A 25,893-nucleotide genomic window follows, 5' to 3' on the forward strand; every position below is an offset into this window, starting at 1 on the left:
TGCAAAAAGAGGAACGAACGCAGGCTTGCCCCACCCTCCCGGGCCCTGCCGCGGGCGCGGGATACCGGGTGCCTCGGCCGGGAGGCTCCTAGGGGCTCTGTGAGCGGCGAGGGGGAACCCCAGAGAAGAGGACGAGCAGATGCCTGGGTGCGGGGTCAAAGCAGGGCCCTAGGCCGGGATAAAAGGGGGGGAAGGGTCGCGCACGTGGCCTGGGGGCGGGGCCGGCCGCTTCCGCACCCCCCCAACCCCGGCCACGTGGGAATCGAAGCCCTCCTCCATCGCGAACGGGGGCGCGCCCGAGGCCAGGGGGGAAGCATCCGGGGAGGGGGCGGGCTCCCGCCGGCCGCGCGCCCCGGCGAGGGGTGGGCGCGCCAGCGAGGAGGCGGGGCGTGCTCTGGGAGGGAGGGGCGTGCCGGGATGGGGCGGGGCGCGCTCTGGGAGGGAGGGGCGTGCTGGAGAGGGGGCGGGGTCCTCGGCCTCCCCCACCCCCCCCCGTTTGGGGGGGTGGTGCTCCGGGAAAGGGCACGGGGGCGCGCGCTGGTGTGGGGCGCGCCGGGAGGGGGCGGGGCTCCCCGGCCTTGCACCCCAGTGCGGGGAGTGCGCGCTCCGGGCCTAAGACGCTGGGCGCTCCCGGAGGCCCGAGTGGGCGCGCCGGGGGGCGGGTTCCTCCGGCCCGAGCCCCGCCCCCGGCGACCGCGCTCGAGTGGTGGAGGGCGCGCCGGGCGGGGGGCGTGGCTGCGGCGCCCCGAGGGGGCGTCCTCCGGGCGGGGCGGGCTGTGGCCGCCCCCGCGGGCTCCGGTGCGTCAGGGCGCGTCAGGCGGGGCGGGGCAGGCCGAGCGCGGGCGGTGGCGGCGGCGCGCGCCGGGCCTCCTCCTCCTCCTCCGCCTCCCGCACTCGAGCAGCCGCCGCCGGCCGGACGGGCGCCGCTCCCGCCGCCTCCGCTCCGCCCGCCGCGCCGCGCCGCGCGCCCTTGCCCGGCATGTCGGCGGCCGTGGCGTGCGTGGATTACTTCGCCGCCGACGTGCTCATGGCCATCTCCTCGGGCGCCGTGGTGCACCGCGGGCGGCCCGGCCCCGAGGGCGCGGGCCCCGCCGCCGGCCTGGATGTGCGCGCGGCGCGCCGCGAGGCCGCCTCGCCCGGGACCCCGGGGCCGCCCCCGCCGCCCCCCGCCGCCCCTGGCCCGGGCCCTGGCGCCGCCGCGGCGCCCCACCTGCTGGCCGCCAGCATCCTGGCCGACCTGCGCGGCGGGCCCGGAGCCGCCCCGGGGGGCGCCTCGCCCGCCTCCTCCTCCTCAGCCGCCTCGTCCCCGTCCTCGGGCCGCGCCCCCGGCGCCGCGCCCTCCGCCGCCGCCAAGAGCCACCGCTGTCCCTTCCCGGACTGCGCCAAAGCCTACTACAAGTCTTCGCACCTAAAGTCGCACCTGCGGACGCACACAGGTGAGCGAAGCCGCGATCCCGGGCCGCGCGGGGGCGGACGCCTGAGCCCCCTCCCCCGCCAGGACCCCGAAACTGCGTGGCGCGTGGGGGGCGGGGAGGGGGCGCGCCCGGGCCGCCGCCGCGCCGGCCGGCAGGGCGGGGCCTCGGTGGGTGGGGCGCGCGCGGGGGGCGTGGCGGCCACGCGGTCGGGCGGCGAGCGGTTGGCCGCCCCGGCGGCAGTGGCTGGGGCTCCGGGGGCCCAGCGAGGTCCGCGGGCGGGATTGAGACTCCTGGGCAGGCCACCCCTCTCTCTCTCTCTCTGGGCCTTGTTCCGTTTTTTGTTTTTTTTCTTTTGCGTTATGGTCTGGGCGGTGGGCACTGTGGTTGGGGCATCCGGCTCTGGGGTTCTGAGTCCTCCCCCTCCCCCAGCCTCAGTTTCCTTATCTATGAAAATGGAGGAGGAACCGCCTCGCCGCCTCCAGGGTGGCCGCGCGGATTCTCCCCAGAGGTCGGCAGAGCACCTGGCGTGGGGCCAGGATGGGGGGAGCCCGGCACGTTTTCTTTGCGTTCTCTGTATTTTAACGAGGGGGAGGGCGCAGCTGGGAGCGCCGGTCGGGGCCTGAGTCTCGGGCGGGGGGACTTTATAGGAAGACTCGAGGGGCTCGGGTCCACACTACGTGTGTTTCCCCGGCGTGTTTGTTCACCCTTATCTGGCGGGCGATTTGGGAAGGTGCGCAGGGTTGGAGCGGGGAGCGCTCCGGCTGCACCAACGCCCCTCCTAGCGCAGTCCCCGGGGCGGCGAGGGGAACCGGGAGCCGAGTGGGCCTGGCCGTATTTTTTCACTCCGTCTCCTCCTTGGATTCCACCTTCTGGACTGGGAGTTTGGACTGGGGAACAGGGGACGGTGGGCCTTGATGGCCGGCCTGGTTTTGGGCATTAGAGGTGCTTGGTGGGCCTTGATGGCCGGCCTAGTTTTGGGCATTAGAGGTGCTTGTCCCTTCTGGGGAGAGTGGGGGGCTGGGGGAAGCCTGTGGGGCTGCACTTGGGCTTGGCATTCTGGCCTTGCCACCAAACACAGGACCTCTACCCGATCTGGGTCTCAATTTTCTCATCTCTGTCAAGGGTGCAATGCTGTCTCTATTTCATAGCGGTAGCGGCGGCCGTTTTGGGCAGCGGGATACTCCAAGGGGGCTTGGTCCGTGGGCTCAGATTGTAGGGACACGTGGAGCGGCCGAAGGGAAGCAGGTTGTCCGGAGTGGTGAGGCTGAGGGGAGCAGGGGCCGCCAGTGCCTTGTGCAAAAATTGAGGGTTCATCCTTGGGGTATGGGGAGCCGCGCTGGGACGCCAGAGGCTGGAGAGCAGGAGGGCGGGTGGGGGCGGTGGTTTGTAGCCTGCAGGCTGGCCCCCCCCTCTGTTCTCCACTCTTTCCAACCCTTGCTCAGTCCCTGTCCTGGTCCCAGGGGCCTGGAGGCTCTGCCCACCTTGAGACACAGACGGGAAGCAAGAGCGTCAAGACGGGACTTGGGTGGGGTCTGCGTTTTCTGCGAGGACCCCTCGGCGGAGGGGTCCCAGGGTGTTACCTCTTTTGGAGGGCAATAGGGTCTGTGTATCTCCGCGGGGAGGGACATTGGGGGACTGTGAAGATGGCGAGGCAGCGTTGGGAACAGAAAGGGAGGTGCCTCTCTGGGCGGTGGGCAGGGGTCCAGGAATGCCCTGGTTTGTTGGGGGTGAGTTTGCCGGTCTGAACAGACAAGGGGCTGAAGTGGGAGCCTGTTGAGAAAGCGACTCCCACCTGTCTACCCAGGTCATTCTTCGTATGCCAGATGGCGTGGCCTGAGAGCTCCATTTGGATTTTCTGAGTTTCTGGGTTAAGTGGACGGGATGGCCGCCTCCCACAGTGGCACCCAAGAGGCGCTTCCATAGGCCCCTGGGTAGTGGGGGCAGCGGTCCCTAAGCCAGCAGGGAGGGGAAGGATGAGTTCGGAGTCCTGGGAAGGGATGATTGTTATCCTGGGATTGCGGTGATAAACTGCGGCCTGGGGGTGCAGATGTGCTGACGATTCGCCACCGTCTACCCTGTGTGGTGGGGGAGGGCAGGGTGGATCTCCTGGCACCCTCCCCTACCCCTTGGGAGCCTGCTGACATCCCATTCCAAAGCCCCCTTTACAGTAACGATTTGAAGACTGAGAAGGCAGTCCCAGGCCCAGGCACCTTGGATGAGGTTTCCAAAGGGTTTTGGATACTTGTGGCTTTCCAGGCTCCTCTTCCAGGCCTCCCCAGCCCCCAGGGCCACCGAAGGGTCTGTGCAAACGGCTTCTTTACGTGGAAGGGGCTCTGGTTTTTTCATCCCCCGGAGGAGGGAGGGAATGGCTGCCGTTAAACTGGTTTTGGGGGACAGGAAGTTCATGTGTTTTTTTGGGAGGGAGCCCCATTGCAGGCCTGTCCCTGAATGTAGTGGAGGCCAGGAAAGATCGCAGAGGAACCCAAGTCACCGGCGGCTGCAGGGCTGTCCCAAGGGCCATTGGGAACAAGTTCCACCCCCACCCACCCCTGCCTGGGGTGCTTCTCCTCTGTAAAGGGAACATCCATCGTGGCCTGGCCCCATTTTTACAGGTGAACCAACTGAGGCACACTGGAGGAGCCCCGCTGGTGCGAAGCGTGGCGCTCCCATTATCTCGGCCACATTTGACCCTGGGAGTGAAGAGGCCTGGGGAGCAGTGGATGTTTTTCCTGGGGGCAGCAGGGGGCAGGGCTGCACCTCTCGTCCGCTGGGTCTGGCCCACAGCCCCTATTCCTAGCCCGGCCGGCTCTGGGCTCACTCCCCCCTGCGTGGGGCGGGGAAGGACTTTGGAAGCTGTGGGTGATGTTGACGCCGTTGCTATGGTTACGGAGAGTGAGCGAGCCAGCGAGTTGGGGCGGGGGCGGGAGGAGAGGCTGGCTGTCGGCTCCCTGCTCTCCAAACCCCCTGCGTCCCCGGAGGGGGCCCCCGCCCCCGCCATGCCAGTGCCCGGCACACTGTCAGCCTGCACCTCCTGAGGGTTTGCCGACACCCTCCCCAGAAGAGGGGCTCAGACCTGGAATGGGTCTTCTCACACAGGGCTTCTCCCCCCCGCACTTAATACGGAGACATTTAGGGCCTGATGGTTTTCTGGGGAGGGGCTGTCCTGGGCACTGCAGGGTGCTGTGCAGTGTCCCCAGCCTCCACCCACCCCAGGCCAGGAGCACCCCCTCCCCAGTCGTGACAGTCGCAAATGTCCCCAGACCTTGTCAGTTGCCCCCCAGGGGGCTGCAGGGTCACCCCCGGTTGTATCCCCCCGTGAAGTCCCGTTTCTTTGCACCTGAGAGGTGTTGGTGAGCCTCTGCTGCAGGCCAGCGCCGAGCATTCCAGTCCCTGCGCCCCAGGACTTAGGGAACTGTGTTCTTGGGGGTGGGGGGCAGCGGGGTGGTGGCAACAGGGATGCTAGTGATGACGAAAAGCACTTCCTGGAGGAGGCAGCCTGAGGCCCACTGGGCTGGGTGGGACAGGGAATGGGAGGGGGAGAATGTGCTGGTTCTGGGGCCTGCTGTGGAGGTAGGGATTTGATTGAGGTGGGGAGGGGGCACCTTGGCAAGGTGAAGCCCTGCACTTAATCCCGAGGGTGGGGACGCTGGGGGCGGCTTCGAGGCAGGCTGAGCTTTGCAGAGGCAAATCCGTTTATGGAGAAGGGATTAGGATCAGAGAGGGGTTGAGGAGGGCAGGACGAGATGTGGGAGGGAGCGAGGCGTGCTGGTCTGTGCACTGGTTTGGAGGGAGACTCCTTAGGACGAGGTGTGCAGAGGAGTGTCTGAGTGCCTGCCAGGTTTCTGATCCTTTGCTGAAGAGGGCCCCAGGAGAACAGGTGGGTGGGGAAACTGAGGCCCAGAGGGGGACACAGCCATGCCCCACCTCATTCTCCTCTCCACCCCCAGGCAGAACTGTGAGCTCCTGTAGGGTCAGGATGGCAGTGCGGGTGGGCAGAGCTCGGGAGAACTGGCAGCTTATCGGGGAGAGCTGGGGCGCGACAGTGCCAGGCCACAGGCGGTGGGGGGTAGGGGGCCAGGGACTGCCCTCCCCCACCCACCGCCTCTAGAGCGTGCAGAGTGTAGAGAGCAGCTGGAACTGCCTGCAGGTGCCCCAGCTAGTGGGATGGGGGAGGGCTCCCCCAGGGTTGTGGGGGGCGATAACCACCCCCCCCACCCAGGCTGTCTGATAAAAGCAGCGCGGATCGGCGGGCAGGAGGCAGATGATACCAGCGACGCAGGCTGTGGGGGCGGGGTGGGGGCGCTGCCCTGGCTCAGGCCATTTCCGTAATAGAGGTTACACAGGCAGCAGGGCTGTTGAGGGGATTGTCCCCTGCCTACCCCCAGGTACCCAGAGTCTGGAGCAGGAGGTCAGGAGGTCCTGGCCTGGGCTGGGCCTCAGGTGGACCTCCTTTTAGGGAGAAGGGAGTAGTGATAGTTTGGCGGGGTGGGGGGGGGGGTGAGGAGGACAGGGATATTCAAGATGCTGAGCAAACATTATCTGCTGTTGCTCTTGTTGGAGCCAGAGCTTGATCCCCTAGGCCTTCTTCCTTTCCACAGATAGGCATTAAGCACCTGCTGTATGCCAGGCCTGTGCTGGGCGTTGCTGGGGACCCAGCTGTGAATGAAGTACCTGCTTTTAGCTCCTATTGGAGTGCAGGGGTGCAGATACTATACCCACAAGATGGGCGTGTTTTTGGAAGCCTGGCACAAGGACAGAGAAGCTGACGAAGGGCGCTTGGGGGGCACCAGGCCACTGTGAGGGGGAGTGTTGATCAGATTAGCTCCGAGCAGCAGGATCAGCCGTCAGCTCTGGTCCTAGGCCAGGGTGGAGCTCAGGAAAGCTAAGCGCAGTCTGGGTGGCCCAGGCGGGAGCTGCTGGACTACTGCACTAGTCCAGGCGTGAGCTGGGAGGGGCAGGGTGGGGTCTGGACAGATCCCGAAGGCGATGAGATTTGGCTGGCGGGTGGCACATGGGGAGGTTCGGGATTGGCAGACACACGGGCCAGTATGCCTGCCTGTGTGTTTGGCGGGAACAGCAGAGGGTTTGGAAAGGGGAAGTCTCCTGGAGGAGGGGATGGGGGAGGCAGGAAGCTTTGGCTTTGGGAAGTCAGGGGAACTGGGGGCACAGTGGGTGTGGGGGTTGCTATGGCCCAGATGGTATTCTAGACCCCACCCCCAGGCTGGTGCGACCTCACCACCAGTGTTCCCCCTTTTCTGCAGCGGCTCCCAGAAGCAGCTACCTATAGCTTCTATAGAACCTGCTCAAGGATCACCTTAAGGAGCCCCTGCCCCTCCCTGGGTGGGTAAGAGGCCTCCCCCGGCCCCCGCCTTTCCTGGCTCTCCCGGAAGGCTTGCTTTGCGGCTGGGGCTGGTCTTCCCTACCTGTGCCCTCCCCTACAGACCCGACCCCATCTGTGAGGTGGACTAGTGCCCCGGCAGGCGGCCGGCCACAGCTCTCCTCCCCACCCCAAGCCCCCCCAGACAAGCTCAGGAGATGAAAGGCTTCCCTGTTGGAACCAGGGCCCATGGTACAGTCCCGCAGTCCCGTCTCCAGGCCCCTCCTGTGCCGGCTCAGACGGGGCCGGGCCAGGTTTCCAGGACTTCCTGGCCTCCATTTTTCTGAGCCTGCCTGTTTCTGAGGCTGTCCTGAGCTCACCCGGGCCCAGCCTGAGTCAGAGGGTCAAGTCCACCGCGGCCCCGCCCACTCTGCCCTCCCGCGTTGTCCCCACCCACCGCATCCTCTGGGGGCTGCGTCCCGGCCCGGTAGCGCCGAGCAGCCCGGTGGCTGTGCACCTGGGGGCCTGGACGGCTGGGAGCCAGCGCACTCTGGGCCCCCACAAGTTCACCCCACCCTCCTCCTTGCGAGCGGATTGCGTGAGAGGCAGGGCCTGGCATTTCGCAGACGCGCTTCGCCCAGCGCGGCGGGGGTGGGTAGCCCGTGCACCCCCTGCCCTGCCACCCACGTGCGCACGTGCGCGCCCGAGTCTCCGAGAGCGGGGCGGTGCTGGCAGGCACCCAGGCCAGCGAGGCGACCCTGGCCCCGGCGGGAGTGGGACCACGTGAGCGGGGCCGGCTGGGGCTGCGGATGTCCCCGCCGCCGCCGCCGCCGAGCTACGTGCGGCAGCTGTGTTCCCAGCGGCCGGCGCCCCTGCCCCGCTCGCCCCCCTTGGCAACCTGCTCCTCTTTGCAAACTGAAACTGGGGGAGAGGGAGTGGGGACCAGCCCCACCGCCCTGAAAGGGGAAGTGAACCATCTGACTGCCCGGCACCCAGCCGTGGGATGCCCCCCCCCTTCCCTCCTGCCGCCTCCCCGCCTGTGCCTTGCAAGATGGCGACAGGGCGGCATGTTCCCTGGAGGGGCGCGCGCCCCCATCCTGTGGTCTGCTCCAGCCGCGCTCCCACAGCCAGACCCCCTCCCCAGACTGAGGCCCTTGGGAGCTGTCAGGGCCCAGTGGTTGAGATGGGTGAGAGGTCCCTTCCAGGGCTGCTTTGTGCCTCTTGCTTTGGTTGTAGACGGCCCCCAGCTGAGGGACCCCCGACCCCAGCTGCTGCTGTCTGCATCCTGGGTTGCTTGGGGGAGACTTGGGGTGTGGAGCAGGCAGCCCCAGGGATTTGAGGCTAATGTTGGTCTTGGTGACAGTCGCTCTCTTCCCCTCTCCAGCCGCCTGGACTCACAACCTCTTGGGGAGGAGGGCTGCTGGTCTCTGTCTGCCATCTTCTGTTTTGCTGAGGGTGTCAGCATTTGGCAGGGAGGAAGGATGGGAAGAAGAGAAGGGAAGGTGTTTTCTTTCAGCTCTTCTAGGGTCACGGGTGATCACTGGTGATCAGTGGGCAGACCCCTTCACCCTCCCGTCCCCCTCCTCAGCCAGGCTCCCCAGGGCAGTCCCTGATCTTCTTAGAGCAGAGATGTCACCAGGTCACCCTGAGCATGGCCGTGCCCCTCCTGCTGGCTCTGTACCTCCTCACCACAGTCCCTGCTTTGGGTCCTTCCAGGCCCCTGGCTGGCTGCAGTTTTTCACTGACTGGTGGGAGTGCTCCCAGAGCAAGAGCAGTCCCCAGTGCTGGGCGTGGACCGCCCAGGTTGTAGTCCACCAGCTGACCACCCTCCTGGCCGCCCCGGCCCTGCGGTGGCTTCCTTGAGGATAGGCTTTGGGGCCACCCAGGGGAGTTGGTTCTGATGTCTCTCTTGCTACTCAGGGCTCCATCCAGTGCCACGAGGGGCACATGCGCTCAGTCTCCATCCACGCAACCCACCCTGTAAAACCCTGGGATGTCGGGAACAATATCTGGGAATGCCAGGGTCCCAGGTACCTGGTCATGGCCCGAAAGGGTGGGAGCTTCGGGGACGCAGGGCCCTTTGTCCTGCTCCGGGCCCTGGGTGGAAGTGGACTGACCTGTCCCTCCCCAGTCGTTGGAGACCCCTATCTGGTGGGGAGACGCTGACATCGCGTTGCCATATGCTGTGGGCATGAGACCCTGGCTTTATAAAGGGAGGGGGTCAGGCGGCAGAGTTCTAGAGCAAAGACCCACACGGGGTGGAGGCACACAGGCAGGCCAGGATGGCGACGGCTGCTTAGGGGCAGGATGGGCGAGGCCCGGCCTTGGCTGTGGGAGGGGTCTGTGGAGGAAGTGGCCGGGTGGTGGCCCGCCCCTGCCCAGCGCCATCTGTCCCGTGGGGGCGGGGCGAGTTCAGCCAGCCAGGCCCTTCCCCTTCCCGGGAGACCCCGCCCCCTCCCCTCCCTGTGAGCTTTCCTGCCTGCCTTCCATCTAACCACACCCCAAGATCGGGGCCCAGACTGACTGTTCCTGCGGGTTCTTCCTACGTCCCTCTGCTTTCGGAGGGGCCAGGAGGGTTAGGGAAGTTGCCATGATTGTACCCCCATCCCAGGTGGTCATTTGGAAAAGGAGGGGATCATGCACAGACGGGAGGCCCCTGAATGTCCCTCGGGAGGGGCAGGGACAGCCTGACCCGTGTGCTGCGAAAGCCCAACATGCCTTCTGAACGTGCCTGTGCCTGGGACAGACACTGGAGGCCTTTGCTAATCCCTGCCAGGGTCCCGCCTGGGGCCAGAGGCTGCGCCGGCCTGGGGAGCTTCAGCCTTGGGGGTCTGCGGGGCTTACTTACAGTTACCAGATTCTGGGCTCGCTGCAGAGTCCTTTCTAAGAGCGGGTAGGAAATGCGAGGATTATTTATTAGGGTCTCGTGTGGGGCCACTGGAGGTGGCTAGGGGTTGTATTCTTCACACTTCTCCCTGTTTTAAATTCACACCCAGAACTTAGCCTCTCAAACAGCACAGGACAGATGCCCGCCACCCTTTGGGATCTGCTGGAATGTGTCTGTCATCTCCCTCGCCGCTGACCGCTGTCTCTGTCTCTGTCTCTCTGTCCAGGGGAACGCCCTTTTGCTTGTGACTGGCAGGGCTGTGACAAGAAGTTCGCCCGCTCCGACGAGCTGGCCCGCCACCACCGGACACACACGGGCGAGAAGCGCTTCTCCTGCCCTCTGTGTTCCAAGCGCTTCACCCGCAGCGACCACCTGGCCAAGCACGCCCGCCGCCACCCCGGCTTCCACCCAGACCTGCTCCGGCGCCCTGGTGCCCGCAGTACCTCCCCCAGCGACTCGCTGCCCTGCAGCCTGGCCGGGAGCCCTGCGCCCAGCCCCACGCCCAGCCCAGCCCCCGCAGGCCTGTAGGGCCCTCGTCCAGCCCACCCTGACCACCAGGATGCTTCTGGCATCCAGGGGTGTAGTGAGGACCCACGGGGAGCCCGGTCCCCTTCCAGCTGTGGGCAAACCCTGAAGACGCCCCTGCCCCCCTCCAGAGAGCGAGGAGGGGGCCTGAGACTGGACCCGGGTCTGCCTGACCTCAGAGGTGGCTCTCAGGATGGGTGACGGGGGCTTGTGTCTGTAAATAGCCATGATACTAACTTTCTTCCCAGCTGTGCAACAGGGCCCCCCGGGGCAGCCAGGAGGTCCCCCCTCTCCTCTCCACCACCCCCTGCTGCCCCCTGCCGGGGTGGGGTTTGCGGGGGTGGAGTGGACTTCTGGGAGCCGGCCCAGGGAAGGCACCCCCTGCCCCATCCCTGCAGGTTGGGATGAAGCGTGCAGACAGCCATAGAGGACCTGGGGGTTGACACGGCCCCTGCCTCTCCCCACCCTACCCCACCCCACCGAAAGCCATGGGAGTAGTTCAGGGAAACGGGGGTGCAGCCCGGCCGCCCCCCACTCGGGTACTCAATCTCAGGTGTCCACAGGTTCTGCCCACATTAGGGGCTGCCCACCCCCCCGGACCTTGGGGGCAGAGCCAGGAGCCGGGAGTCCTTAGGATGCCTGGAGGGGCTCCAGGTCTTGCTTCTGAGACCTGGGATGGGGAGGGAGGGACCTCTGGGTTCTTCCAAAGAACATTTGACTCAGTGGAGGTCGGGAGGTGGGAGGCGGATATCGGGGTCAGGAGGGAATGCCGGCTTATTTATTTTCCTCTCTCCTCGGGTGTGGGGCCCTAGCTCCCCCTCTCTGGGTGGGTGGGAGAGAGAGGCTGCAGGGGAGGCTGGCACCGGGCCTGGCCCTCCAGCCCCTGCCCTGCCGACTTTGGCCTTTGCGGTATCACGTGACAATCAACTCTCTTAACGACACCTGCAGCCATTGGGCCGCACTGCCCTCCCTGGCCTGCAGGTGGGGCCGTAGAGCCCATGCCCGCCGGGGTTGCAGGCTCTTCCGGGCGTGGGCTGCAGCCTGGCCAGGCCCTGCTTCCCCGACCTCCCCTCCTCCTGGGTGCCTGGAAGAGGTGGGCCCTGGCCCGTGGTCGAGGTCCTGCCTCGTGGACTGGAAACAGAGGGCTGGCTGTGCAGCCTCCTGGGGTAGTTCGTTTTTTTTTGCACCGGGTAGAATATTTTTTCAGGCACGGATTCTTTTTTTCTGGGCCCCCGTGGGTGGTCCGGCATCCTCAGGGGGTGTGAGTGTGTGTGTGGGGGGTCTCTGAGCTGAACTTGGGTGGGTGGGGACTTGTCCCTCGGGGGCCACCTTCGTGTCCTTGCCAGGGGTCGTCCTGCTGTGGCCTGGGTTGCATTTCCTCTGGGGGGGTATTGAGGACCCCCAGCCTGGAAGGTGAAGGGTCCTAGGTTCCACGTCCAAGACCCAGAAAGGTGAATCCCCTCACTGTTGGCTGCAGGAGGTTTTTGGTACCCCCTTTTGTTCCAGAACCTTCCTGCATCTCGCTTGGGGGCAGGGGGGCTTTGGATGGCCACTGGTGTGCACCTGGACCCAGCCCCAGCCTGGCAGGATCCAGGGATGGGTGCCTGGGGTCCTGCGGGGAGGGAGGCAGGGGACGCCCTTCCGGAGCTGGGCTCGGAGGGTCTGCCCCATCCAGCCCTCGGCTCTTTGTGTTCTGTGTCCCTAGCCTCAAACCCTCCTCTGACAGCGCTAGTGAGATGCCTTAGTCTGCGGGGGTAGGTGGGGGACTGGGGCCCCGTTTTCCTTTAGTGTCTTGTTGGCCCCAGCCCTGGCCGGGGCCTGTCTGGAGTAGGGGAGGGTAGGGCTGTGGGTTCCAGAACTCTCTAACCGGGCCCCTCTCCAGTGTCCAGGGGCCTGGAGAGACCTGCGCCCACCCCTCCACTCCCTCAGGAGCTGCTGGTCACTGGGACCTGGTTCCAGCCGTTTGCAGGGGAGGTGGCTACAAGGGGCGTGTGCTTTCCGTGGGTGGCGCTCCTCCCCCACCCTGCCTGGCCTCATCCTTGTATTTAATTAATTAAACAAGCCCCTTTTTAAACCCTACTCCAGTGTGTGTGTGGTCTCTCTCCCGTGGCAGTCCCCAGCCTGTAGGCACCCTCTGAACCCCTCTGTCCCACCCACTAGTGTGGCCCCAAGTTCATCCACCTCGTGGGGAAACTGAGGCAGCGGGCTAGTGAAGAGGGTCTTGGCCAGGCCCCTCTGGCTGAGGCACAAAATGCCCTGCTCCTAGCCCTAAGCCCCGCGGAGGGTGCTGCCTGCAACAGCGCGCGCTGCGCCCGCCGGGTGTCACCCACGCCCTGGCACAGCTGCGCCCCCCGCCCAGCTTCCCGCCCGCCCCGTTGCCTGGCAACCGAGGCACGGTGACATGGCGCCCGGGGGCGTCCACCGCCCTCCCCTTCCGGTGCCGCAGGCGATGGGGGGAGCCCGCGCCCCCGGGGCTGTTCACCAGCGCGGGACAGGCTCCCACGGAGGATCCCCCAGCCGTCTCCCAGGCTCCCGTGCTCCTCTATTGAGCGCCTACTGTATGCCAGCTCCCCTCGTGGGAATTGGGAAGAGGGGACGGTGAGAGCTTCGAAGCCCTCCCCAGGGAAAACCACTCCGGACTCCAGCGCTCCCTAGAGCCTGGAGGCCGGCGGGGCTGGGGTGGGGCAGGGCAGGCCCCTCCTGCACACCTGCTGAGCCCGGGGGCTTCGCCTGCAGCCTGCCCGGGGAAGGGGGTGGTCGGCCTCTGGTATCGCGCGGCCGGCGCCGGCTCACGCCAGATGCCTCCCCAACCTGGGCGGCGAATTCTCGGCTTCACTCGAGGGCAACCTCTCTCGTGCACCCCCAATCCTACCCCACCCATCCTCCCATTCTGCCGGACGCCCCACAAACATGACTCCCGGGACTCTCGCGCCCCTCCAGCTCCTGCCTGGTCTTCTGCCCTTTTGGAGCAAAATGTCTAGAATGTGGTGTCTACACTCGCAGCCTCACCCCTTAATCTCTGACGGACATACTCGCATTAGGCTTTTAAATTACAGCGCCCCACCCACAACACATGTGCCTGGAAACAGCGCCATCCTTTTGGTGCCTTTGGGACCCCGACCCTCCTGGGCGTCTCTCCCGCCCGCAGGCTGTCCTTGCCACGCCCCCTTCTCAGTCGAGGGCAGTGCCATCCTGGAAGGTCAAAATCCTTGGGGAGTCACCCTGGACTCCTCAAGGACTGTGTGTCTCACCACCCACATCTGGCCCATCTGAAAACTCCCTGGGCTCTACCTTCAAAATAGATCCAGAATCCGGCCACCTTTCCTTGCTGTAAGGGCCTCCACCGTGACAGTCTAGCCTCGTTACGACTCACTTAAACCAGTGCAATCACCCTCGCCCTGGTTTCCCGGTGCCCTCACGGTTTGTCCTCCCCACCGCCACCAGAGGGCGTCCATAAGCACCTGGGGCAAGTCTGGTTCCTCCTCTGCCCGCAACCCTCCATGGCTCCCACTCCCCTCACGGTCAAAGCCCAAGTCCTCCCTGAAACCCATAGGGTTCTGCACGACCTGCCCCGTCCTCTCTCTGCCCTTCCCTCCTCCCTCTCTCCCCCTCCTTACTCTGCTCCAGCCACACTGGCCTCCTGGCTGTTCCTCAAATACACCAGACACAGTCCTGCATGGCCTTTGCAAGGGCTGTGCCCTCTGCCTGGAACGCCCTTCCTCCAGAAACCTGCTTGGCTCCCTCATCATCTTTTATTTATCTATTTTTTATATTTTTGAGACACAATCTCGCTCTGTCACAGGCTGGAGTGCAGTGGTGCAATCTTGGCTCACTGCAACCTCCACCTCCCAGGTTCAAGGGATTCTCCTGCCTCAGCCTCCCGAGCAGCTGGGATTACAGGCGCACGTCACCATGCCCAGCTAATTTTTGTATTTTTAGTAGAGACGGAGGTTTCACCATGTTGGCCAGGCTGGTCTCGAACTCCTGACCTCAAGTGGTCTGCCTGCCTCGGCCTCCCAAAGTGCTGGGATTACAGGCGAGAGCCACCATGCCCGGTTCCTAATTTTCTTTAAAACCGCACAAATCCCGCCTTCCCCATTGAACCACCTAGACCAGCCCTGCCTGTCCCCAACCCAGGCTCTTCTCCTGTTTCTATTCCCAAAGCACTTTCCACCTCGTTTCAGGCTGTCTCACTTACTTATCCCTGTGTTCACTGTCTGCCTCCCTGCCTACACCACCACCTCCACCAGGGTGGGGTTCTCTGCTTATGAATGTTTCCAGCATTGTGTGGCACACAGTAGGTGCTCAGTAATTATTTGCTGAATGAATGACCAAGACCAGCTGGCATGGATGGAGCAATCACATAAATGAGACTTCATTTCCCACACATCATCAGGAGCCATGGCAAGGAGTCTGCCCTTCTACTGCCCGTGATGGGACAGCTTTGAGATTAGATAAGGTCCCCTGCAGAGTCGCTGATGACCCATCCCAACCCACGTCGCCCCATCATTGCACCCTGTCGTTTATCATTGTAAAATCACATGCACATAACATAAAATTTGCCATCTTAACCTTTGTATTATTATTATTAATTGAGACGGAGTCTCACTCTGTCACCCAGGCTGGAGTGCAGTGGTGCAATATCGGTTCACTACAACCTCCGCTTCCCAGGTTCAAGTGATTCTCCTGCCTCAGCCTCCCAAGTAGTTGGGACTACAGGTGCCCGCCACCATGCCCAGCTAATTTTGTATTTTTAGTAGAGGCAGGGTTTTGCCATCTTGGCCAGGCTGGTCTCAAACTCCTGACCTTGGGTGATCTTCCCTCCTCAGTCTCCCAAAGTGCTGGGATTACAGGCATGAGCCATCGTGCCTAGCTAATTTTCGTATTTTTAGTAGGATAGGGTTTTGCCACATTGGCCAAGCTGGTCTTGAAATCCTGGGCTCAAGTGATCCACCGGCCTCAGCCTCCCAGAGTGTTGGGATTACAGACATGAGCCCCTGTGCCCGGCCTAAGACTTTGCTTTCTACTCTTTTTGGGTGTATACCCAGGAATGGAGTTGCTCATAGGGTAACTCTGTTTAACTTCTTCCATCTCTACACAAAATACAAAAAATTAGCCAGGCATGATGCTGCACACCTGTGGTTCCAGCTACTCGGGAGGCTGAGGTGGGAGAACCACCTGAGCCAGGGAAGTCGAGGCTGCAGTGAGCCGTGATCGCATCACTGCACTCCATCCTGGGTGACAGAGCAAGACCCTGTCTCTTAAAAACAAACTTTTTGGGTTTTTTGTTTTACATAGCAGTCGCACTATTTTACAATCTCACCAAAATGCACCAGATTAAACTTCCCATTAAGACGTGGGCCTACCCCACCAGACTACAGAGTTACCCCATCCCGGCCTTGTTCCTCGTTTGTCTGTTAAAATGCACCATCTAGCCTGGTATACAGTAGGCGCTCAATATTTGTTGAACAAATAAGTGAATATGGACCTGGTCATTAGACTGATGATAAGAGTCGAGGTTGGGGAGATTAAGGCGTTTCCTGAGAGCTAGCTGTATACCAGGGCGAGGGAAGTTTTAAAGAGTGTGAACGGAGTAATTCACCCGTGGGTTTCACCTGGTCCAGGTTTAAGGCCACTTCCTCGCAGAACTCTCCTCGTCCAGCAGAGAGCACTTTAAGGTGATATGCTAACGAATGGAAATAATATGCAAATGAGTGATAGCGGGCCCCGCGGGGCTTTTTTTGGTCAGGCGCGCCGTGGACAGCCCTGGCGCCTCAGGGGCCTGGGGCTCAAGATGGCGCCGGTACAGCCGCCAAAGTCCGGGTGGCGGAGCTGGCGAGGCTCCCGGAGACCGCAGGCAGGGCGGCCCCCGCCCTCCTTATTTCCTCCCGCGGCCGTCTGTCCCGGCCCAGGGGTCCGCCACCAGCCTCGGTCGCGCGGGAGCCGGCGTTTCTGAGCAGGCGCGCTGCGGGCAGCCCCTCCCGGGGTCCCTTGCGGCGGCGTCCCGAGGGCCTCCGGGGGCCTCGGAGCAAGATGGCGGCGGCGGGGTCCGTGAGGCGCGGGCGGCGGCGACCGCGGCGCCAGTGAGGGGGCCCGGGGGCCCGGGCGGATCCGGGCCGGGGCCCCGCCGCGGGACGGACCATGCTACGCTCCACTGGCTTCTTCCGGGCCATTGACTGCCCCTATTGGTCTGGGGCGCCCGGGGGGCCCTGCCGGCGGCCCTACTGCCACTTCCGGCACCGCGGGGCCCGGGTCCCCGGCGCGCCCGGTGACGGCGGAGAGGCGCCCCCCGCAGCAGGTAACTCTCGCCCGCCTGCTCGCCTTGGGCTCGGCTCCCCTGCCAGAGTCTGGAGCCCACCTCCGGTCCCGCCCGGGGTCCCCCTTCTCGGCCCAGTCCCCTCCCCACACGTTCGCGGGCGACGGTTTGCCCTGTCGGGACCGGGACCACCCACCCGGGGACCCGGTGCAAAGCACTAGATCTTTCTAAGCCTTCGTCTTCACGAGTGTGAAGTGTCAACTAGGAGGACGCGTCCTGCCAGGGCTGTCTAGAGGGCGGAGTGCGAGCGCATGTTGAGTACCGGGCACCGGGCCTGGCACGAGGGGGCTCGGGAGACGGGCGCGGCCGGCACTAGGCAGGCCCTGGACTCCTCCTGCCGCTGATTCGCGCCCGCCGCTTCCCGGACCCCATGTGCTGGTGGCTGCCCTTATTTATTTCCAAGAGGTTTCCTCTGGCAGCCTCAGTCTCCAGTCGTTGAGTCAGGATGGTCCGAGGATCGTCTCCTGAGTGTGTCGAGCCCTGTGTCCAGCATGACTGGGCAGGGAGGAAGTCAAAGCTTACTTGAGTGGGCTCTGAGGAATTCCATGCTTTTGGTCGGGCCGAGGACGTTGGTGGACTCCACCTCACAGCGTCGTGGTGGTTTACATCGTCATGGCAGCGTTTCTTGGAAGAGATGTGGGATTTGGATTGGAGAAAAAGGACATCGCAAGGAAAGGCGTGGAGGGAGGGTTATCGAGTGTGATGTCATTCAGACTCCCCTGTGACCTCTGTCCCTTGATAGTGGCTCTCTGCTTCCCCCAGCCCCTGACTTCTTTAATCCCGGATTTCCTCACTGGGCGTGAGTTTCAAGCATTGTTTTTACTTTTCCCGTGAAACAGTCTCAGCTCAGAACCTTTTCCTTCAAAAGAGGAACATCTTCGCTGGGAGTTCAGAATAGGTTTATTATCCTGTTTTGCCAGAAAAGGTAGCATTTTTTTCTGATTTCCCTGATAAGTGTGCTTAGGATACCTGCACCTGTGGGCGGTTGTTTGCAGGTGGACAGATGCAAGCAATCACTCGTCCGCTCCCCACCGCCCAGCATCTTTGCTGTGCCTGAGGCGGGGGATTCAGAGCTGCCTACGATGCTGGCTGTGCTCTCAGGGACCTGCCGACACATGTGCCTGCAGATCCCTTAGCATGGGTCGTGATGTCCTGGGAGCACACAGCCAGCTTTGGCGGGGGCTGGGAGTTGGTGAAGAAGGCAGTGCGTGGGAGAGGCTTCTCGGAGGCTGTGACACCCGACTCACGATGCTCGTTTTCACCCTATTTTTAGAGACGGGGTCTCACTCTGTAGTCCAGGCTGGAGTGCAGTAGTGCGGTCACAGCTCTTTGAGGCCTCGACGTCCTGGGCTCAAGGGATCCTCCTGCCTGAACCTCCTGAGTAGCTGGGGCTGTGGGCAGCGCGTGCCACCACACCTGGCAAACTGTTGTATTTTTTTGTGGGGATAGGGTCTCGCTATGTTGTCTAGGTTTGTCTCAAACTCCTGGCGTCAAGCAGTCCTCCTGCTTCGGCCTCCCAAAGTGCTGGGGTTACAGGTGTGAGCCACTGCACCCGGCGCGAGTCAGGCCTTTGATGTCTGTGTGCATCCCAGATGGCCCATGTGTTTCCCAAAGGCTTATTTTATTTTTTCTGGAGATGGAGTTTCGCTCTTTTTGCCCAGGCTGGAGTGCAATGGCGCCATCTCGGCTCACCGCAACCTCCGCCTCCCGGGTTCAAGCCATTCTCCTGCCTCAGCCTCCCGAGTAGCTGGGATTACAGGCGTGCGCCACCAACCCGACTAATGTTGTATTTTTAGTAGAGACGGGGTTTCTCCATGTTGGTCAGGCTGGTCTTGAACTCCCGACCTCAGGTGATCCACCTGCCTCGGCCTCCCAAAGTGCTGGGATTACAGGCGTGAGCCACCGCGCCCGGCCCCGAAGGCTTATTTTTGAGGGTCACTTTGGTGATGTAGTCTTCCTGTCTGCCCCACGTTCCTATGGGAAAAATGCGGCTGCCTGCCTCTTACCATGGTGTGTCTGCATTTCCCTTCTGCTGGTGAGAATGAACTCCTTTTCCCATCTCTGGTGGGGTGGTCGGGCTTTCTGTTACTGTCTGGTAGAAGGCTGCCTCCCCCGCAGAGAGGCAGGATCCATCTTCCTTACCGTGAGGCTCCTCTGACCCTCTGTTTCCTCTTCTGTGACATGCTCATCAGACTGCCCTCTGAGAACACCAGGGGAGAATGCATGTCCCATGTCCACCCTGCAGATTTACACACGCCCAGTTTTCTATGGGGTTTGAAGAGGCTGGCGTGATCTAGCCTTTGCCATGTCCTCTCAAGGGGATTTCAGGGTGGACAGGGCAGCAGCCTCCAGAGAGGAGATAGACAGGAACGCTGGCCTCCCAGGAGTGCGAATGGCCAGAGGTTCAGGTGAAAGGCCCTCAGCTAGCCCTGGGACCCCTGTGGCGCCATGCTCTGTGCTGGGCACGCACTGCATGGACCCCTGTGGCGCCATGCTCTGTGCTGGGCACGCACTGCATGGTGGCCCTGTGAGCTATTTGCTGCTGGTGGGGAGATGGGGGCTCACCAAGGAACGTGTTTTGCCCATACCACCACCTGACCAGGGCAGGTCTGGAGCCTCCAGAGCCTCTGGGAGGAGAGAGCATCTGATGAGGGTACCAGGGCAGTCAGGGTTGGGGAGGCTTGGCGGAGCTGCAACGGGAACGAGAAGATGGCTGGTGCTCCTGGGCCCTGGGTCACAGGCTCAGTGGGTCACTGGCGACCTTGAGCAGCACAGCTGAAGGACTCAGGTTTCCTTCTGAGCTCTTATCCCTGGACAGGCTCAACCATTTTATTTAATTAATTAATTTTTGAGACAGGGTCTCACTTCGTCGCCCAGGCTGGAGTGCAGTGGTACCATCACAACTCACTGCAACTCGACTCAAGGGCTCCACCTGGCTCAGCCTCCTGAGTAGCTGAGACCACAGGCATGTGACATCACACCTCACTAATGTGTAAAATTTTTGCCGAGACGGGGTCTTACTTTATTGCCCACGCTGGTCTTGAGCTCCTGGACTCAAGCAATCCTCTCTCCTCAGCCTCCCGAAGTGGTGGGACGACAGGCGTGAAGCACCGTGCTGGGCCGCTCAGCCATTTGAGAGCCAGCTGGACCTGCTCAGGGTGGCTTGGAGGGATGGTCCAGCAGCCCTTATGGCGGGCACCGCGTAGCCCTGGGATGCAGGGACATGCAGCCCCGGCCTAGAGAGGCAAGTTCTATCCCGGCCTAGAGTTGTAAATGAGCGTTACTCTCCTCACAGTGGCCGCTGTCTGCTGCCTGGGCCTTGGCTGCAGCCTGTTGGTAGGGGAGGGTCTTGGTTGTCTCTGTGGAGTGGGCAGGGCTAGATCCCACCTTCCTCCAATCTGACCTCAGAGCCCAGGCCCCTGCCCACTGCCCCGCTCTCCCTGCGGCATCTCACAGTGTCTGTGCCCTACTGAGAGGCAGGACGACGTTTTCCAGGAGAGGGAACCCTTACGGGGAGGATTGCAGGAAAGCCGAGGGCTCTCCAGAGGTACACTGGGCCTCAGCCCAGGACTTCGTGGCTCTGGCAGGAATGCCCTCCCAGATGATGCTTCCTCCAGGAAGGCAGAGGCTGAGGGCGCTGCGTTGAGGGGATGCAGGTGCTGCGCCACAGGCCAACTCAGGCCCCAGCAGGACAGTCCTGGGCCTGGGGAAGGGGCCATCCTATACTGCAAAGTGGGTGCAGACGTGTGTGCGGGGCAGACGTGTGTGCGGGGCAGGCGTGTGTGCGGGGCAGGCGTGTGTGCGGGGCAGACGTGCGGGGTACACAGCTCCTGCCCTCGGGTCCTGCAGTCGGGTTCAGGATCTGGCAGCCCAGTGCCAGTGGTTCTGGATGGGGCCATTGGCGGCGTCCCAGCTGGGGGTCCAGGCGACTCTGCAGAACTGCATCTGTAGAGGGCAGGGGTCCTGGGTAGAGGCGCTCAGGGAGCAGCTCCAGGTACATGGGGAGCCCTGAAGCCCACCTGCCGTGTACCCACTATCTCGTGAGCCTTCCAGCAGAGTTGGGTCGGGCAGGGATCCTCCTCCTCCTGGCTCTTCAGATGCGGCCCCCCACATGGGCCCTGGGGTGCCTACGTCTGGACTTGGCCGCTGCCACATCAGTACTGGGCGGACTCTGCCTGTGACCCCCAAACAGCAGTGGGAGTGGCTCTTTTTTTTTTTTTTTTTTTTTTTTTTTGAGACGGAGTCTTGCTCTGCCACCCAGGCTGGAGTGCAGTGGCCGGCTCTCAGCTCACTGCAAGCTCCGCCTCCCGGGTTCACGCCATTCTCCTGTCTCAGCCTCCCGAGTAGCTGGGACTACAGGCGCCCGCCTCGTCGCCCGGCTAGTTTTTTGTATTTTTTAGTAGAGACGGGGTTTCACCATATTACCCAGGATAGTCTCGATCTCCTGACCTCATGATCCGCCCGTCTCGGCCTCCCAAAGTGCTGGGATTACAGGCTTGAGCCACCGCGCCCGGCCGAGTGGCTCTTCCCGGTTGACAGATGAGGAAACCGAGGCCCAGCGTTGGGACGCCACTCACCTGTGTGCGTGTGGCTGGTGACTGGGGGTGCTGGGCTGGATGTGGGTGGGCCGGGGCCCTGCCTGCCTCCTCAGCCGTTTCTGCTGCCAGCCTCTGTGGGCTGGGAACAGAAGGAGGGAACTTGAAACCTTCCAAGGATGGGCCTGAGGCAGGCCTGGCTCTCTGGTGAGGGTGACGGCCTCCCCTCCCCACGTAGGCAGCTGAGCCCCAGGATCCTACTGATCTGGCAGGGCTTGCCGGCTCTCCTGGGAAACTCTGAGGCCCCTGAGTCAGGTGAGAAGGGAGCAGGAGGCCAACAACAGCGCCTCGCTGCAGAGGGTGGCTTGTTTTCATCTCTGGCCTCGCAGGAGGGTTGGGAACTCCTACTGGCTGCGTCCTGCACTGCCTCCTGGTGGGTGGGTGACAACTGGGTTTCCGTGGGGCAGTGAAGCTGCCATCTGACCACTTCAGAGACCTGACAGTGTGTGCTGTCCTCGGTGCGACTTTTCATCCGTAGCGAGCTGCGTCCAGGAAGGAACGGACTCTGGGGGAGAACCCCCACAGCCGGCAGTATTTTCTTTTGGTTTCCCAGGCCTGGCCGGGGCGTATGAGGACCTGGGGGTGATTTTACCAGCAGGTGGCAGATGGGCAGTTGGACCAACGGGGCCACCTGCCTGGCCTGGAGTGGCAGCTGTGGAGCTTGCTGGAGGGACGGTTGCCGCTAGGGACATTGGGGGCCAGATTGTTGTCTGGTGGGCCGTTCTTTGCATTGTAGGACGTTGAGCAGCGTCCCTGGGCTTCCCCGACCCCAGTGGTGACAACCACCAGTGGTGCTGAGGCCATTTCTTTTTCAGCGCTCGCCGGGGAGCCTGCGAGTCCAGCTGCGGCTCTGGGCCCTGGGGAGCTGGGACCCTCTTGGCTGGGGGTTGAAGCTTTGCCCTGGCCTAGAGGAGGAGGAGACCCCAGCCCATGCTCCCACCACAGGATGGGTGGCTCTTGATGTTCCTGCGTGGAGGGGATTAGAGGAAAGGGGCCTGGGGTTTCTGGAGCAGCCGCCTTCTTGCAGATGCTGGCAGGACTGCACTGGCAGCTCTCCTCCAGGTGGATGGCGATGGGAAAAGCGCAGGGTTCCCAGGGCCTGTCTGTGTTCCCAGGGCCTGGGGGCCTGTCTGTGTTGCCATGGGTGTCTGGGTGCTTGACTTTGGAAGGTACTGTTTTCTGACCTGGGGAAATGTTTGTTTTAGAAACCTCTGAGAATGCGGAAGAGCCACAGGAGAAGCCTCACAGATGAGGTTGGATTCTGTTTTTTTGTGGGGGGGGGCTTTTTCCAAGGTTCTGAGGTCCTTACCTGACTTCCCGAGTGCCTGGGCGGCTTTGAAAACCTGGCTTCTGGGCCCAGAGCCTGTCTCCAGGCGTGGGCCGTGTCCCTCGGGACTGGTTTTGGTATTCATATTTTAGGATTCTTTGCTTAGGTCTTCAGTAGAGCAGTGACGGATCCCGACAGGCAGTTCTGCACCCTGGGAATGTTGGGAGATGTCTGCAGATGTTTTGGTTGCCAGTTTGGGGGTGCAGGCACAGAGAGGGCGGAGGCCAGGGACGCTGCTCAGCACCCTTCAGTGCCAGGGACAGCCCCGCAGACAGGGATCTGGCCTGGGGTCGGTAGTGCCGCGGACGAGGATGCTGGTCTGCTGGCCCAGCCTGTTTTTGTGTTTCCTTTCTGTATTTTGTTTGTTTGTTTGTTTTGTGTTTTTTTTTTTTTTGCAACAGAATCTGGCTCTGTTGTCCAGGCTCTTGGAGTGCAGTGGCTCCATCTTAGCTCCCGGTAACCTCCGCCTCCTAGATTCAAGTGATTCTCCTGCCTCAGCCTCCCAAGTAGCTGGGATTATAGGCGACTGCTACCACGCCTGGCTCATTTTTGTATTTTTAGTAGAAATGGGGTTTCACCATGTTGACCAGGCCGGTCTCGAACTCCTGGCCTCAGGTGATCCACCTGCCTTGGCCTCCCAGAGTGCTGGGATTACAGGCGTGAGCCACTGCACGGGGCCTGTTTTTGTGTTTTCGAGAGGGATGGCTGAGCTGGCCTATAGGGAGAGGCAGAGGCCCTGAGAAGCACCGTCCCTGCCCCTAGAGCCTGAGACAGGAGAGGCAGAGCAGCTCACTGGGGCCGGGGTCAGCAGGGACAAGCGTGCCAGCTGGGAGGGGTTCCGGGGACTCCTGTGGTGCCTGAGCCGCCCCCCCGGCCCCTCCCAGAGCCCTCTGCAGCTTTTGTTGTTGTTGTTGTTGTTGTTGTTGTTGAGACGGAGTCTCGCTCTGCCGCCCAGGCTGGAGTGCAGTGGCCAGATCTCAGCTCACTGCAAGCTCCGCCTCCCGCGTTTACGCCATTCTCCTGCCTCAGCCTCCCGAGTAGCTGGGACTACAGGCGCCCGCCACCTCGCCCGGCTAGTTTTTTTTTTTTTTTTTTTTTTAGTAGAAACGGGGTTTCACCGTGTTAGCCAGGATGGTCTCGATCTCCTGACCTCGTGATCCGCCCGTCTCGGCCTCCCAAAGTGCTGGGATTACAGGCTTGAGCCACCGCGCCCGGCCGCCCTCTGCAGCTTTACCGTCTCCTCCAGGGACTGCAGACTTGAGGCGCAGGTGCCAGTGGCCGGCCTCTGTCCCTCTGGAGACCACAGCCCGGAATGAAGGCATCTTGCTTGGCTTTCTGTGGGGCAGAGCTCGCTAGGAAGGCTCCGGCCTCCGCCTGCTGGGCGTTCTCCCCTTAAGCCTGTTGCTTCCTGAACCTCCGTGAGCTCTTGTGCACAATGGGGTCGTGGTGTCTGAGTGTGACAGGAAACGTTGTGCAGGCTGTGCCGCAGCAGGCCTCACTTTGACGAGGAAACGCTGTCCTCCTCCACCCTCCTCCCCACCCTCAGAATCCCTTCTGCAAAGCAGTCCCTGGAGAGGAGCAGGCAGGTTTTGGGGGAGCGCTGGGGGCGCAGGGTCGTGGCTTGCTCCTTACGCTGTCCACGCAGTGGGTAGACTGTTGGTATGATCTGTTGCAGAACAAAAAGCAAAAACCTGAAAAGGAAATAAACAGGGTAGAAGGAGACACCTGGGTCCCAGGGAGCCAGGAGCCTGTCAGGGCAATCCTGGGGGTCCCTGAGCTTCATGGGGACCTCTCACGTCGCCTTTCCTCCTCCTCCGCTAATAGCCGAGTCCTCGGGGACCCTTGGAGGAGCCCCATGTGTACTGGCTGTTTCGGGGCTGTCCCTTCCTTAGGCTCTGAGAAGTTTTTGGGAATGGCTGCAAGGACAGAGCGTCTCCCGTCCCATGACAGGCTGCATGCCTGGAGGCCGGGGTTCCGGAACCTGCCTTTGCTTCCAGCCTCAGGAAAGGAGTGGTTGTGGGCGGACTCGGGACGAGCTGTGGGCTGAGCCTGGACAAACACTCCACAGGACTTCAGTGTTCTCTGTAAAGCCAGGAGCTGGTCCTGTTGCCCTCCAAGGCCCTTTCTGGGTCCATCTGGACTCAATGTCTGTGGGTCTAGGCTGAGGGGACTCGGGAAACAGAAGTGGAGGGGATGACGTGGTGTGGGCCCGGGTCCAGGAGAGAGGGCAGCTGTCACTGGGAGTGGCAGGGAGTGGAGTGGGTGACGTGGGGTGGGCCCAGGTGTTACTTGGAGTTGTAGGGGAGTGGGGCAAGTGTTTCCAAGCACACAATTACTGGGCTGGGTTTTGGAGGATGAGTAGGAGTTTGCCTGTGGCTGGAAGTGGGATTAGGGCTGTGGGCTCTGGGGATGGAGACAGCCCATTGAAAGCCTCGAATGTTCTCATGCTGTGGGCTTGGGGCTGCTTGGGAGCTTGTGGCCAGCGGGGGCTCACTTTTGACCTGCTGTCTCATGTGTCTCCAGCCTGGGAGTGCTGCCGTGGTTGGGCAGTATGCGACTCTTGGCTTTCTGCAGTCTCTTCCTGTTCCCACAGAGACTCACGTCTGGAGAGTTGATGTGCCGCAGGCATGGAGGGGCCTGTGCCTCTGGGTCAGTGTTTCCTTCCCCTTCCCACTTTCCTTCCTTCCTCATATCTCTGCAGACACCTGCCCTGGGCCAACTCCATCAAGCCTGGGGTGCCCAGAAGAGCCTGGCAGGGGGCAGGACCAGGAAGGTGGCGGGAGCGTGTCCTTGGGGGTGTGGGCCCAGCGTGCACTCCAAGTGTATCCCCACCCTGTGGCTTCCCAGCCTGTCCGTTTGTCCTGGCGATAGGTCCATCTGCACCCTGTTAACAGTCACAGGTCACAGTCCGTTTTTCTGAGACCCCTCCCTCCTCCTCTCATGGTGGCTCAGAGGCCCTCAGAGACCAAAAAGGAGCCAGCACTGCCTCAGGAGCAGGCCCCAGGGAGGCAGGATCTGAAAGCCATGGAAGTGGGCCTGGGCAGGTCCGAGTTGACCACAGCCCTGTGTGCCCTGGTCGAGGAGGTGGAGTGAGGTGAGGGTTCCACCATGCCTTCCACCTCTGTATCCCAGGCACCATGCCCGGCACTGCTGCTTCTGCAGGGAGGACCTTGGAGGGCTGCCTGGAGGAAATGGACTTTGGGGAAGTGAACAAGACAGGGAGGGAGGGCCCTACCCTTTGCGCTATGCAGGCTGTGTGCCCTCTCTGAGGTCCTGGGCAGGTGTTAAGAGAACATGTGCTGGAGGAATGAATGATGGGGCCAGGGTTGGCCCACCTTGTCAGCCAGCGCCCCCGCCCCCGGCCCCCAGCACCTGCACACAGGTCACCAAGTGACAAAAACAGCTCGTGCTTGCAGTCACCCTGGTGTGTGGGGTCCTCCTTAGGTGCCACGGCACCCATCCTCGGAACATGTGAACCCCTGGCTGAGAGGCAGTGCCCCGCAGAGGTGCC

The 25,893-nt window shown here is 62.5% G+C and overlaps 2 protein-coding genes and 2 long non-coding RNA genes across 4 annotated transcripts in view; 2 read left to right on the forward strand and 2 right to left on the reverse strand.

Annotated features, from left to right (window-relative positions):
• The first annotated feature begins 543 nt into the window (after positions 1-543).
• Positions 544-12,223, forward strand: KLF16 (Kruppel like factor 16). Its single transcript, XM_033196995.1, has 2 exons — positions 544-1,436; positions 9,846-12,223. The coding sequence occupies exons 1-2, from the start codon at positions 980-982 to the stop codon at positions 10,145-10,147; spliced, it is 759 nt and encodes a 252-aa protein (XP_033052886.1). The 5' UTR covers positions 544-979; the 3' UTR covers positions 10,148-12,223.
• A 3,914-nt stretch (positions 12,224-16,137) lies between these two features.
• The window catches only part of REXO1 (RNA exonuclease 1 homolog), a 33,402-nt gene continuing 23,646 nt past the window's right edge, over positions 16,138-25,893 (forward strand). The window contains 1 exon segment of the mRNA XM_033199899.1: positions 16,138-16,442. Within this exon segment, the coding sequence (XP_033055790.1) occupies positions 16,286-16,442 (157 nt within the window). The 5' untranslated portion in view covers positions 16,138-16,285.
• Positions 19,454-20,052, reverse strand: LOC117076426. The gene is made up of 2 exons (XR_004434366.1): positions 19,972-20,052; positions 19,454-19,790 (listed from the first exon to the last, which is right to left on the reverse strand). It is a non-coding gene; the product is annotated as an uncharacterized LOC117076426 (long non-coding RNA).
• Positions 22,011-24,229, reverse strand: LOC117076425. Its single transcript, XR_004434365.1, has 2 exons — positions 23,617-24,229; positions 22,011-22,533 (listed from the first exon to the last, which is right to left on the reverse strand). It is a non-coding gene; the product is annotated as an uncharacterized LOC117076425 (long non-coding RNA).

This window comes from Trachypithecus francoisi, unplaced genomic scaffold (genome assembly GCF_009764315.1).
Source record: "Trachypithecus francoisi isolate TF-2019V2 unplaced genomic scaffold, Tfra_2.0 Lachesis_group5, whole genome shotgun sequence".
NCBI lineage: Eukaryota > Metazoa > Chordata > Mammalia > Primates > Cercopithecidae > Trachypithecus > Trachypithecus francoisi.

Excerpts from the sequence above, each read along its gene's own strand:
- KLF16 (XM_033196995.1), top strand. The coding sequence starts at position 980 with ATGTCGGCGGCCGTGGCGTGCGTGGATTACTTCGCCGCCGACGTGCTC. Across the intron at positions 1,437-9,845 it reads GCACCTGCGGACGCACACAG|GGGAACGCCCTTTTGCTTGT; the intron begins GTGAGCGAAGCC and ends CTCTCTGTCCAG.